At 37.7% G+C, this 13233-nt stretch overlaps 1 protein-coding gene across 1 annotated transcript; it reads left to right on the plus strand.

The window, feature by feature from the left end:
• The first annotated feature begins 4270 nt into the window (after positions 1-4270).
• On the plus strand, positions 4271-9596 carry bhmt (betaine-homocysteine methyltransferase). The gene is made up of 8 exons (XM_037753154.1): positions 4271-4429; positions 4594-4726; positions 5114-5226; positions 5421-5612; positions 6864-7011; positions 8489-8671; positions 8757-8985; positions 9070-9596. The coding sequence occupies exons 1-8, from the start codon at positions 4409-4411 to the stop codon at positions 9248-9250; spliced, it is 1200 nt and encodes a 399-aa protein (XP_037609082.1). The 5' UTR covers positions 4271-4408; the 3' UTR covers positions 9251-9596.
• The last annotated feature ends 3637 nt before the right edge of the window (positions 9597-13233 follow it).

Here is a 13233-nt window from a genome sequence, read left to right on the forward strand (position 1 = left end):
CTAAAATCCGTCTGTTTCTCCAAACTGGGGGCGTGCCGACCGCCATCTACTGTAGGTAATACACTGACGATGGATAAGTACCTCATAAAAACACCCAAACTATATCTTTAAGGGCTCCTCTGTACAAACTTAGTAACACCCTTTAGTTGCTTAGTTGATTTTTATGGACCAAAATGGTGCTACTCATGTCCTCAATTGGACACGCCCCTTTCCTGTCTGCCAGGATGGGACAACGACTGGCCTGAAGCCATATACCTAACCCACCTTTATAGGTGTGCCATTGGCTGATATGTGTGTATTATTGGATACCTACCCTATTTAAATGTTGTTTGTAATGTGTTTCATGATGAACCTGATTGAGGCCACAAGCCGAACCACGTTGGTCTTACATTAAAGTTGTTCTTTATACCACAAATGTTGCTGGAGTTTTGACCTCTTCATTCTTTGTCCCTTCTCCATGCACCTTGGAAGAAGGTGAAGTTGTGCCAGAAACCCCCCACTTTCTACAGACATTCATGTTATCGGAGGATGGCCCTCATCTTATCTGGTGCCACTATTTGTTTGTGTTTTCTGTATTTGCACGTGTTTTGTCGATTCGCATATGCAGTGCGTTGAGCCATACATCACCACCGTATAAATGAGCTTAATGAGAATTACCAGCATTTTATCCTGCATTAGTTACGCTACATTTCATCCAACTCTTGACATGCGACATATAAACCAGAACATCCACAACAAATGTGGCATACATGTACATCATGTACGGTCACAGAATATCACGTTATATTACTACACATGGCGTTCTTTCTGACATATAGAGAGATGTACTCTAGAGGAGCGTCCAAAAAAGGGCATTGAATCATTACGGTCGGCTATAAAGTTATAATGATCCTCTTATATAAATGGGCTGATTCTAGCAGTCACAGTGTTTCTCCTCTGACTCAGTTTAGAGTTTTGACTCTCCAGTCTTCTCTGCCCCCCCATCAGTCTAACAACATACCACCGGTTGCCTGGTCTCTGTTGTGTTAATCTTGGCTGGATGGTGTCATCGCCATGGTAATCTGGACCGGTAGCGTGTCAGGGCTGTAAACAATAAATTGTGTTTCTCTACTTTTCAGTTTAGTTTTGGTCTCTAATGATTCATTTTGGGTACGATGGGTGTATTGATGTGGTAAACACTTTTTTTGTAGTGGTGGATGAGGTTAGGGCAACTAACCAAACAACTAATCGATTAATCGATTAGTTGTCTGGTCTATAAAATGTCAGAAAATGGTGAAAAATGTCGATCAGTGTTTCCCAAAAGCCCCAAGATGACGTCCTCAAATGTCTTGTTTTGTCCACAACTCAGTTTACTGTCATTGAGGAGTAAAGAAATCAGAAAATATTCACATTTAAGAAGCTGCAATCAGAGAATTTATAATTTTTTTCTCTTTGAAATGACTCAAACCATTTAATCGATTATCAAAATAGTTGCCGATTAATTTAATAGCTGACAACTACTCGATTAATCGTTGCAGCTTTAGATTAAGCAAGATACCAGATACCTTTACATTTATGCACGATTTGCATCTTTTGTAACTAAAGTATATTAAGTTTATATTATTAAAGTGTATTTCTCAATTCTAGCCTCTTTGATGTATATCTGCACACATTTCTTTTTATTTATTTCTTCTTTGTTGCATTTTCAGAAGGGGATAAATTACTTCAAACACACCAAAAGTAAAAAGACCTTGCATACATGTTAAACCAGAACAGGTGATTTTAATTATTCTGCTTGATTAGACCTCTTCTCAAACTGTGGGTGTGTGCAGACCATGCTTGATTGATTTACTCTTTAAAAGTAGAACACCTTTAACACCCTAATCACACCCTTATCATTCTTATTAGCATCTGAAGAAGCCACCTATGGCTTTAGGAAATAATTACAGACACATTTCCTTATTTTCTGACATTTTATAGACCAAACGATTGATAGAAAGAAATAATACAGAAATTCTCAGATGACTCAGGAGTTGTGGGGTGTGTCACGGGTGGAGAAGAGACTGCGCACAGGGAACTGGTGGAGCGTTTTGTGGAGTGCATGGTGCAGGAACAACCTCCTCCTCTTAAATGTGGCCAGGACCAAAGAGATGGTGGTGGACTTTAGGAGGACCAGGACTAATCTGAACACCATTTCCATCCTGGGGGGAAGAGGAGGAGGTGGAGGGCTGCAGATACCTGGGTGTTCACCTTGACAACAGACTGGATTGGAAGTGTAACACTGAGGTCGTCTACAGGAACGAACAGAGCAGACTCTACTTCTTGAGGAGGCTTAGGTCCTTTAATGTGTGCAGCAAGATGCATACATCTTTTACCAGTCTGTTGTTGCAAGTGTGATTTTCTTTGCAGCCATTTGTCATCTATCTATCTATCTATCTATCTATCTATCTATCCAATCTAAATCAATAATGAAAATAATCGTTAGTTGCAGCCAAAACCAATTCCTGGGATTCCTTTTTCACAGATTGCTGCATCTACAAGCAAACTGAACACATTAGTAGTTTCCTTTAGTATAAATAAGATGAATTCATGTAAAAAAAAAAAACATATTGAGAATTTAATGACAATGAAGATAGACAGAGGAAAAAACTAATGATGACCACATCATATATATAGGCTCAGGGCACGTTGCATTCAGGGTGATAAATGGCACCATAGAGGGTTAAAGATCCCCTCCACACATGTTTTATATATAAAAAAATCCTGACTCTATGAATAAATGCTAATTTATTGTCGCTGCAAAAGTTTAACAACTGCACACATGATGTCCCCCTCCTCTCCCTGTATAGCCCCGTCTCTTTGTCTGAGCACTGGAGGTTTCAAGTTTCCACATCACTCTCCTATAGTTGCATAACTGTACTGTACCGCAACCAACCAGTGGAGAAGTCACTAAATCCTGCTCATATACTGAACTGTGCAGCAGCAGCAGATGAGTGTGAAAACAGTCCTCTAGTGTCAAATGTGTACGGCACGTTCTGTACATCCATCTGCACATCCATCTGCACAGAGAAGCTCCAACAGCCAGGTGAAGTAATAATGAGCACTGAAGGAGGATAAAAGGATTAAAATCAGATTGTTGTCCATCACTCCTTCAGTACCAGCCTGCACAAAGTGTGCATGTATCAGGGCTTCTCTAGTTCATCACGTTTCTGGTTTTGGGATCTTTCCAGAAAAGTTTTTATCTTTTTTTTAGTTGCTCACAGCATTAAGTCATATGACTGCTGCAAACTAACTGTTACACACATTCATTAGCCTTGAGGTTCTTTCTGTTTTTACTATAATTAGTATTTTATTGATTTTTTTCATGAACATTGTCACATTTTGGTCAACAAATAAAATGACTCATACATGCCAAATAATAATAAAAATAATATTATCAAAATAAAATATCTTTAAAGTCATAATAAAATACAAAAGAAACACAAATCAAATACATATTCTGACATTAATCTGCACCATGATCAAGCAACCAATTCATTTTCAGACATATAAAGAGTGTGTGTGTGCATGTGCGTGTGCGTGTGCGTGTGTGTGCTTCAAGATCTGTCCACATTAACAATGCATTAGCCTTGAGGTTATTTTCTTTTTTGTAATTAGTATTTTATTGATTTTTACATGAACACTATCACACTTTGATCAACAAATCAAATAACTCCTATATGCCAAATAATAATACAAATAATAATGTCAAAATAAAATCATAATAAAATATAAATAAAAGAACCACAAATCAAATATTCCTACATTAATCTGCACCATGATCTAATCTAATATGTATGTAATCTAGTGTGGTGTGATGGTGCGTGCTTTACTTCAAGATCTGTCCACATTAACAAATAGTCTCCTCGCTTCTTTGAGGTTATTTTTAATAAATGCACTCATCTCTAGCATCTATAACATCTGCATTTTTACATCTTATGCATTAATTTATGTGGAAAAAAGGCAGTTAATCCTGATTATACTTTGCTCTGCATGAGTCAAATTATCTAAACTTTTGCACTGATAATCATCTTCTTCTCATCTACTGAAGCACTAAATCTTCATATTGATTAATTCCACATGTAACCTTGCAATCATGCAATAATGCAAGCATGCAATAATCAGCAGGAGTCTTGAAATCCTGCAGTAGCTGGAACAATAGGCTGTTGTAGGATGTCTTATGCAAACTAACCTAAAAGAAAAAAAAGGAAAACAGAAAGAAAGAGGAGCTGAGCTGAGAGAGAGGCAGGCGGGTCTTGCAGAGTGACATCAGGAGCACCACACCCCTCTCTGATTATAAAGGCAGCATGGATGTCTGTACAAATCCCTTTCCAAACTCAGAAGGACTCTAGAGCTGAAGAGAGAAGGGCCGGTCACTGCTGCAATAATCATGGCACCAGGAGCAAAGAAGGTGAGCTAAGAACATTCATGCACTTCACTTGATTTTAATTTCACGTGTTTTGTTCAAGTTTGGAGACCACAGCTGTGCATATTTGTGCAGAAGGAAGTGGTTTTGCATGCACAAACTAGCAGTTAAGTGTAACAAAACTTTGCATTCCTGGTTGCTTTCTGCAGGGGATTTTGGAGCGTCTGGATGCAGGAGAGATAGTTGTTGGAGATGGAGGCTTTGTCTTCGCCCTTGAGAAGAGAGGTTATGTCAAGGCAGGACCATGGACACCTGAGGCTGCAGCAGAGAACCCAGAAGCAGGTACACGGTTCAGAATTTCCCAGTAAAATACAGTTTGAACTTTTTTTTTTTATTAATTTCACAGTATTTTACAGTTAATTTACTGTTTAAAGATACATTATATAGCTGTTTTCCACCTTTCTTTTACATTATCTTTGCCTAGATGAATAGACTTAGCATGTTACAGACATAGGAATAGTCACACTAAATACAATTAAAGGCACTTGTTAGGAAAGAGGCTATAATAGACTTGTTGACACTTTTCCCAAAATGTGTGTCTATAGCTGGCTACAAGCACATAATGCAAACCAGAACAACTGTCTCTTGTGCATTCAATAGCCTGTGGTGTCCGTTTCCTATAACCTGTAAATCCAGTTCCATGTGCTAAGAGGTCCATGTTTGTTTCAGTGCGCCAGCTGCACAGGGAGTTCCTGAGAGCAGGCTCCAATGTCATGCAGACATTCACTTTCTACGCAAGCGATGATAAACTGGAGAACAGGGGCCACACTCAGCGCTTCTCTGTGAGTCCATCTTTAATGTGACTGTGCAGCTGCTCTGGAGACTCATCCAGAGTCTTGGAGAGCTGATGGCAGCTTGGCAGCACAGCTGGCAGGAAACCAACCGCCTGCAACAAAAAAAAAAACAGAAGCAAGAACTTTGTGTTCTCTGCACATGAAAGTTATTTTAAAGTATTTTTTTCTTACCTCATCTTCAGGGTCAGCAGATCAATGAAGCAGCTTGTGACCTGGCCAGAGAGGTGGCCAATGAGGGTGATGCTCTGGTGGCTGGAGGAGTCTCTCAGACTCCCTCTTACCTGAGCTGCAAGAGCGAGAATGATGTCAAGGCAACCTTTAAGAAACAGCTGGATGTCTTTGTCAAGAAGAATGTGGACTTCTTGATTGCAGAGGTATGTAGAGAACACTGGAGAGCAAAATCTGCAGCTGAAATATCAATTATTGCACTTCAGTAAAGCTGGAGGACTCACAAGAGGCAGATAAAAATGAAGGATTTTAGACCCTTTAGTAAATCCAATCCAGATTTATTTATAAAGCACATTTAAAAACAACAAAGTGCTTTACAACACAAACAACACAATAAAACACTGAGACCAATTTAAAACCAACAGGACGTTAAAATAATAAAAGCGTTAAGACCAATAGGAAAGGATTAAAAAAGGCAACTCTCATGCCGAGCCAAAAGCCAAGGAATAAAAGTTGAGGTTTGATAAAGGTCAAAAAACTTTGGAAAACTTATTAGACCCTCCGTGCCTCGTGTTCATCATCAGGGTTATTGTCTCAGACTGTAGAAAGCTTCAGAGCCATTCAAGGCTTCATAGTGCCCCTGAAGAGCGTGACACCGTTTTTTACTTGCACCAAACCTCATGAATAACTTACGTTGGCCTACAGTCGAGCCTCAGTCATCACTGCACCATCGAGCAATCCTCATATCTCTGATAACTGCATTGATTTACTGTCATAGTTTCAACTAGTACCAACATGTTGCTGCACACAGAGTGTGTGTTGGAAGTGCTGATTGGCAACACCTGATCATTGTTCTGTTGGTAATTAAACCTGCAGGAACACATTTAGATGCAGCAGAAACAAGCTGAGACACATTGATATACAGTTTACTACAAGTTGATGTGAAACCAGTTAACACATCCAGCTGTTAACAGAGCAGCGTTAACTTTTGCATTTTTAGTATCTCCTGAGGGAAATATCTGACTCTTTATGCTCCACTAGCTAGTCTCTGTGTTTGCTGCTGAGCAGGTGATGCACAGTGGAGCTGCAGGCCCACATTACAGTCATTTGACTCAAAAGAATACTGATTATAGCAGCTTTTAAAGTGGCAATATCAAGGCCTATTGAAAGACACTGGGACATGGTTTTGAGCTCTGGGGTATGACCCATGTGCAGTGTAACTAGAGCTGCGGGTGTGTGTTGGTATTGGCTCAGTTTGGGCGATTGCAGATCAGATTTTACTCCGCGTGTGTGTGTTGTATGCCAAAGATATGACATCTCCTTTTTTCACGCTCGTTGGGGCAATATCAGGAAATGAGGCTGCAGTTTTTAAGCCACCAATCGTGTGGATAAAAACACCCATTTAAAAGAATAATAATGAAACTTTTCTTCATGTTTGTTTGTGTGTTTGCTTGCAGTACTTTGAGCACGTGGAAGAGGCGGAGTGGGCCGTCCAGGTTCTGAGGACCACCGGGAAGCCTGTGGCTGCAACTCTGTGCATTGGACCTGAGGGAGACCTGAACGGGGTCACCCCCGGAGAGTGTGCCGTCAGACTCGTCAAAGCCGGTATGATATTAATATCTCAATCAAGCTGCTGTAAAGGTCAGATCCAGGGCCCGATGAGCCGGTTATTGGCAGGTGTGGCTGACTCAATCAAACTCAGGATTCCTGTAACTCAGGAGGTCTGATGATGCAAAATTAAAGCCACAGCAGAATCTGAAAACTTCCAACTTGTGGCAGGAATGCACAGATACTCGAGACATCTGTTCAAATTACACGCAGTTGCCAGTTTATTAAGTACAGTGTAGTCTACTAAAACGATAAATCCTCCCTTCATGAAGGTTTTGTATTCAGATTTTGTTGAAACTGTTTTAGAGATGCGTTGATTCACCCGTATGATCATTTTGGAGGATGTAGTTTGTGGTACTGTTGAACTAGAGAGGTATTTCTGTTATTTAGCCTATCTAGATATACTGTATACGCTAGGCTGATATATCCTGACTTTTATTCCTCTAGTGTGGATAAAGACTTTACATTTTCCATAATGCAATTTCAATAGCATCTTTCCCAATAGTAAGCCCCTTATTTCCAAGTCGGTTTTCTCAAACAAGGACTTTTCCTTGATATTTTTATGCATAATGGTCACAAATATAGTAAGAGAAAAGAAAAAGACAAGTACTGCAAGTTAAGAACCTTAAATATAACATAGAAATGTACAATAAAAATCAGTTTTAAGATGGAAAGATCTGTCCAATGTTTAAAAACGTAGAGGATGGAATATGCAAATCTTCATAGTATAAAGAATATTTGGATTAATGCAAGAGTCTAATTTAACATTTTCTTTTTTTTCTGTACTAATTTATTGGGAGTAATATCAGGTGTACAGAAACATACAAATGTAAATGATTGTCCCTCCACATTTGGTATTTTTCCCAACCAACCCTCACCTGTTGCAGATGCAAAAAGGGATAAAGAACAAAATACAAAGTTAAATTAAATACAAAAAAAAAAAGATTTAAAATATAATAAAAAAAAGTACACATTGACAGTATAACTAAAAAATAATTAAATTAATAATTATAGAATTAATCCTAAACTGCAGGTGAAATTGGCTGATAAACTTTACCATGTACAAAACTGCTAGTGGTCATAAATCAAACTTTATGATGTCATCCAATTTAGCTGATGGAGAGAAATGCATCTCCTATGCCATAAGTCCATTAGTCTGCCCAAATACACTACATAAAATTAAAAACATACACTACAAAAAATAGAAGTGGTCTTAATAACACAGGCTTTCTGCAATAGATGCATAGTGTCCAAACTGCAGCTCGGATCCCCACTGGTGATGGAGGGTATAATTTAAAGTCCATATAGGATTTGAAATGATCCGACTTTGGCGCCATCCAGTGGACGTGTGACACTGTGGCAGACAAACACTGCTTCAGAAAGCAACACACATGCTGCACTAGTTTTTACCTGCAGTATTTTTATGTATAATGTGACATATTTGTGATGAAGTTTGTGTGTTTCCTCCTCGTAGGAGCTCAGATTGTGGGCGTCAACTGCCACTTTGACCCGGAGACCTGTGTGAAGACGGTGAAGATGATGAAGGCGGGAGTGGAGAGAGCCGGTCTGAAGGCTCACTACATGAGCCAGCCGCTGGCTTACCACACTCCCGACTGCAACTGCCAGGGCTTCATCGATCTGCCCGAGTTCCCCTTCAGTACGTACACACACTCCAAACTGAGCATTGAATGTCTCAACCTAAGACCTCTCTGATCTCTACGATCCTGTATGTTCTCCATCAGGTCTGGAGCCGAGGATCCTGACCAGATGGGACATGCAGAAATACGCCCGTGAAGCGTACAACGCCGGCATCCGTTACATCGGAGGCTGCTGTGGATTTGAGCCCTATCACATCCGCGCCCTGGCTGAGGAGCTGGCAACTGAGAGGGGTTTCCTGCCTGCTGGCTCTGAGAAGCACGGCATCTGGGGCAGTGGTCTGGAGATGCACACCAAGCCTTGGGTCAGAGCAAGGTACGGAAGAGATTTCTCTTTTTCTTTACGTTTCCTCTCAAAATGCCTCCAGTTTGGTTAATAACAAGGTGTTCCTGTCCCCAGGGCCCGTCGTGACTACTGGGAGAAGCTGAAGCCTGCGTCCGGCCGTCCCTTATGCCCCTCCATGGCCATCCCCGACGCTTGGGGGGTCACCAAAGGCCACGCTGACCTGATGCAGCAGAAGGAGGCCACCTCCCAGCAGCAGCTGAAGGTTCTCTTTGACAAGGCCAACAAATGTCACTGAGCTCCCGTTTTAGGAGAAGGTGTACTCACACACTCCCTGAAGTTTACATACCAAAAAGATTGAAATGCTGAAGTTCTTTCTGTCTTTTTAGGACCATTTTTACTGTATTTGAAGACTGATATCGTATGCTGACAACTTTAAATTAGCTTTGCAGCCTTAACCAACAATGAGTGCCTGTTTTAAGTAACATTATCACAGCTGTGAACCTTGTGAGATCACTGTGGCTGCAAAAGCAGCGGCTGTAAATGCATCTAAAGAAAATGCCTTTAACACTCCAAAAAGTGCCAAATGTTGACTTAAAAAAATTAATGATGTGTAGCAATAAACTTCTAATTGAACAAAATCAGCATGTGTGTTTTGTTTTTCTTGTTTTTTGGTAGGATGCAGATTTATCTTTTTTGTTTTTTAAATAACTGGATGTCTTAAAGAGTGGAAAATATAATGATGCTTCAATTGAATATTTATGTGGTATCTAAGTTTTGGTGTATAGATGTTGGAAAGTAACCAAGTACACATACAATTTTGAGGTATTTCCATTTTCTGCTACTTACTAACATCCATCTCTACCAGCTTCAACATTAAAGTGATGCACACATAATGCATCAATAATTATAATTTAATACATATATTCTGTGATGGGCCATTCTGCATAGTGAGTAGTGTATTTTGATGCTAATAAAAACATTTTTAAAGCAGGACTTTTACTTGTAACAGAGTAGTATTACTACAGTACTTTTACTTTAGTACAACATCGTACTTCTTCCAAAAATAAAGTGCCCATTATTGTCTAAGAAAAGAAGTGAATGATGTGCAGCAGTAAACTTCTAATTGAACAAAATCAGCATGTGTGAGATGTTGGGACGTCATTGTAGTTTAAAACTCCTGTAAAAGTATTTTGAAACCCGTCAGTTCTGGAGGTCAGAGTGGTTTCATTGGTTCATTCAACCGAATGTTTGCAAGTATCCAGAGTTTTCTAAGTACAGTAAGTACAGTACCAAAAAATGAAATTAATAGCAGAGTTAATGTCCTCCTCTCTGGATAGTAAATACATGCATGGAAATTGACTCTGGTTTTATGCAGCTCTCTCATATGTACTTACACAGAATAGAAATAACAGAATAAAAGAATACAATAATAAAATAATTGTATACAAGTCAAGTGTTCTGGAAATTGTAAACAATATAAAAGGTGCAAAGAAATACTGGATGGATATACATGGACCTGATGTAAATGTTGAGATGTCTATATACTGTATGTGAGTAGGATATATATTTACAGTGACAGGTATGTGCACATTACAATATGTACATAAAGTAACATATGATTACAAAACAATGTGCATCGATAAATTATAATTAAAAAAATGTGCATTAAAGACTGTCAATTATAATTCAAAAAATGCGCATTTAAGACTGTCAATTATAATCTAAAAATGTTGCATTAAAATGGTAAATTATAATTATAAAAATGTGCATTAAGACTGTCAATTATAATCTAAAAATGTGCATTAAAATGCTAAATTATAATTATGAAAATGTGCATTAAAATGGTAAATTATGATCTGAACATGTGCATTAAAGACTAAATTATAATTCTAAAAATGTGCATTAAAGACTGTAAATTATAATCTATAACAGCAGCAGCAGATATTTCGTGTTAAAGAGTTATTGACAGTGTATGACTGATTACGTGTTCAAAACACAAAGAATCTTTAGACAATACTTAGCTGATTGTTTTTAATCAATGTAGGTTTTTATCTTGTGGTTTACAATAAACAAATAATCTATATACATTGTTAGTGCTTTTATTTTTTATACCAGAGATCATTTATGTGTGTGTGTGTGTGTGTGTGTGTGTGTGTTTAAACTGGATGTCCAAAGGGAATAGTGATTTCCTGTTTGTCTGCACAGTGATGTGGAAACATCACGATGTGGTCTTACTAACTTTAGATATAATGCATGACCTTCAACCAGGGAATTTAAAATCTTTCCAAGCTACCAAGCTTTTGACTCATGAGACCTTCCACCAGAGGTCCCAATCTAAAGGCAGGAAACATGTTGTACTGACAGATGAGTGTGCTAACTAACCAATCTATACCACCAAAGGCAGTAATGGGTCACATTTACATTTTTTAAACAGTGCAGAGTATCTTATTATAGTGATAAACTTAAATGATTTTATAAGCAATATATGCTGTTGTATTTTATTTTGCAGGAATCCTTGAAACAAATGCATCTGTAGAGAATCTATGTGAGTTGATCAGATAGAGGAATATTAATACAACAACAAAAACAGTCGGGTTTTAGTGACATCATCTGACACCAGAGGTCAGCCAGAATCAGGCCGCTACAACTTCTGTTAACCATGAGATGGTTCCTCTGGGGACACTAACCTCTGGGAGGTTTGTTAGTGTTGGACAGTTGGAGTCATAGGAGTGCCATAAAAAGAATAAATCTGTAAAAGAATAAGAAAATAAATGTGGAAATATAAACAAGAATAAATAAAAGAATACAAAGAGAAATAAATAAAAGAATAAATACATGTGGAAATATAAAGACAAATAACTGTGTGCTGAGCGGTTAAATGTAGCCTACTGTTTCATTTAATTGATTAATTATTAGTCTTTTAAAGGTGCTGTGATAACATTGATAACATTCAGCCACTAGATGTCACTCCTTGTTAGAAGTGGGAACCACACATCAGACATCATCCACAGAGATAAACAAAACATTCATTTTGGACCTGCCAAAGTTTTTTATAATAATTATTTTAAGCAATACTTTTATTTGGCACCTTGCTAAAAGCTCTGTGGATGTTTGTTAATTTAAAATTAATCGTCTACATAAAAATGTTATTAATAGGACCTTTAAGGTTTTATGTTACAAAATGTACTTTTGTAAATGTGAAGACGATAAAAAAATGGATGGAATAATATTTTGTTTTGAACCACCGACATAAAACAGCACATCTTCATAGCCTACAATGAATATATTTGGAGAAATAAAATAAAATATAAATGTAGGGTTGTTTCAACATTAAGTACCCATGAAGAGGAATTAATATAATTGTATTTCTTATCTTTTTGAAATAATTTTCTGTTGGATATCATTATTTATTTTTAATTATTTAATTATTTATTATTATTTAGACATTTCAAGTTTATTCCAATTGTTTAACAGACCCTAACTGTTTTTATTCATCTTTTCCATTCAATATTTTCCTTATATTTTATTTGTTGTATAATTTAGTTTATTTTTTATATTATTTTTATACTAAAAAATATATTTTGCTGAATATTCTTGTAATGAAAATATTGAACATGTTTATGTAACTCCTGTGTTGAGATTTCTAAATAAAGTATGGAGAGAAAAAAAGGAGTTTGTTTATAATCGCTTGTCTTTTGTCCCAGTTGACTCGCCGTCCAGCGTCCAGCCGTCGTCACGTTCTCTACGCGCTGACGTCATGGATTTGCCCACGTGCAGATGTTTATGCTCCTCGTGCACTTCTGCAGCTGGTCTGCAGAGGACAGAGACAGACAGGAAGACAGAAAGACAGAAAGACAGTATTTATAGACAGTAAAGGGACAATTGAGGAAAACTGACAAATATTTTAATTAAAAACATTAAATTGTAGAATAATAAAACGAGTTATAGAGGATTTATTTTAATCCTCTGCCTGTAGTTTGGTTTAATAAACTAACAGTAAAGGGACTATTGTGATGCCTTCAGGTTGCATGGGAAAAATATGCATACGCTTCATGCTTCTATGGTGATTTTTTCTTACTAGCCTGAAACATGTCTAAACATGTCAGTTGTGCTCTATTTTAACATTAAATTCATCATTATTATTTTTTTTTATTAACTTTCCTGATCACTTCAGTGTACATTTCCAACACAACAAACAACAACATTTTACACAAAATAAAAGCTGTAATCTTTAACAGTTGCATGATTGAACAGGAGCAGATAGATAGATAGATTAGA

Source organism: Sebastes umbrosus, chromosome 19 (genome assembly GCF_015220745.1).
Source record: "Sebastes umbrosus isolate fSebUmb1 chromosome 19, fSebUmb1.pri, whole genome shotgun sequence".
Lineage (NCBI taxonomy): Eukaryota > Metazoa > Chordata > Actinopteri > Perciformes > Sebastidae > Sebastes > Sebastes umbrosus.

Excerpts from the sequence above, each read along its gene's own strand:
- bhmt (XM_037753154.1), top strand. The coding sequence starts at position 4,409 with ATGGCACCAGGAGCAAAGAAG. Across the intron at positions 5,227-5,420 it reads GCCACACTCAGCGCTTCTCT|GGTCAGCAGATCAATGAAGC; the intron begins GTGAGTCCATCT and ends CCTCATCTTCAG. Across the intron at positions 8,986-9,069 it reads AAGCCTTGGGTCAGAGCAAG|GGCCCGTCGTGACTACTGGG; the intron begins GTACGGAAGAGA and ends TCCTGTCCCCAG.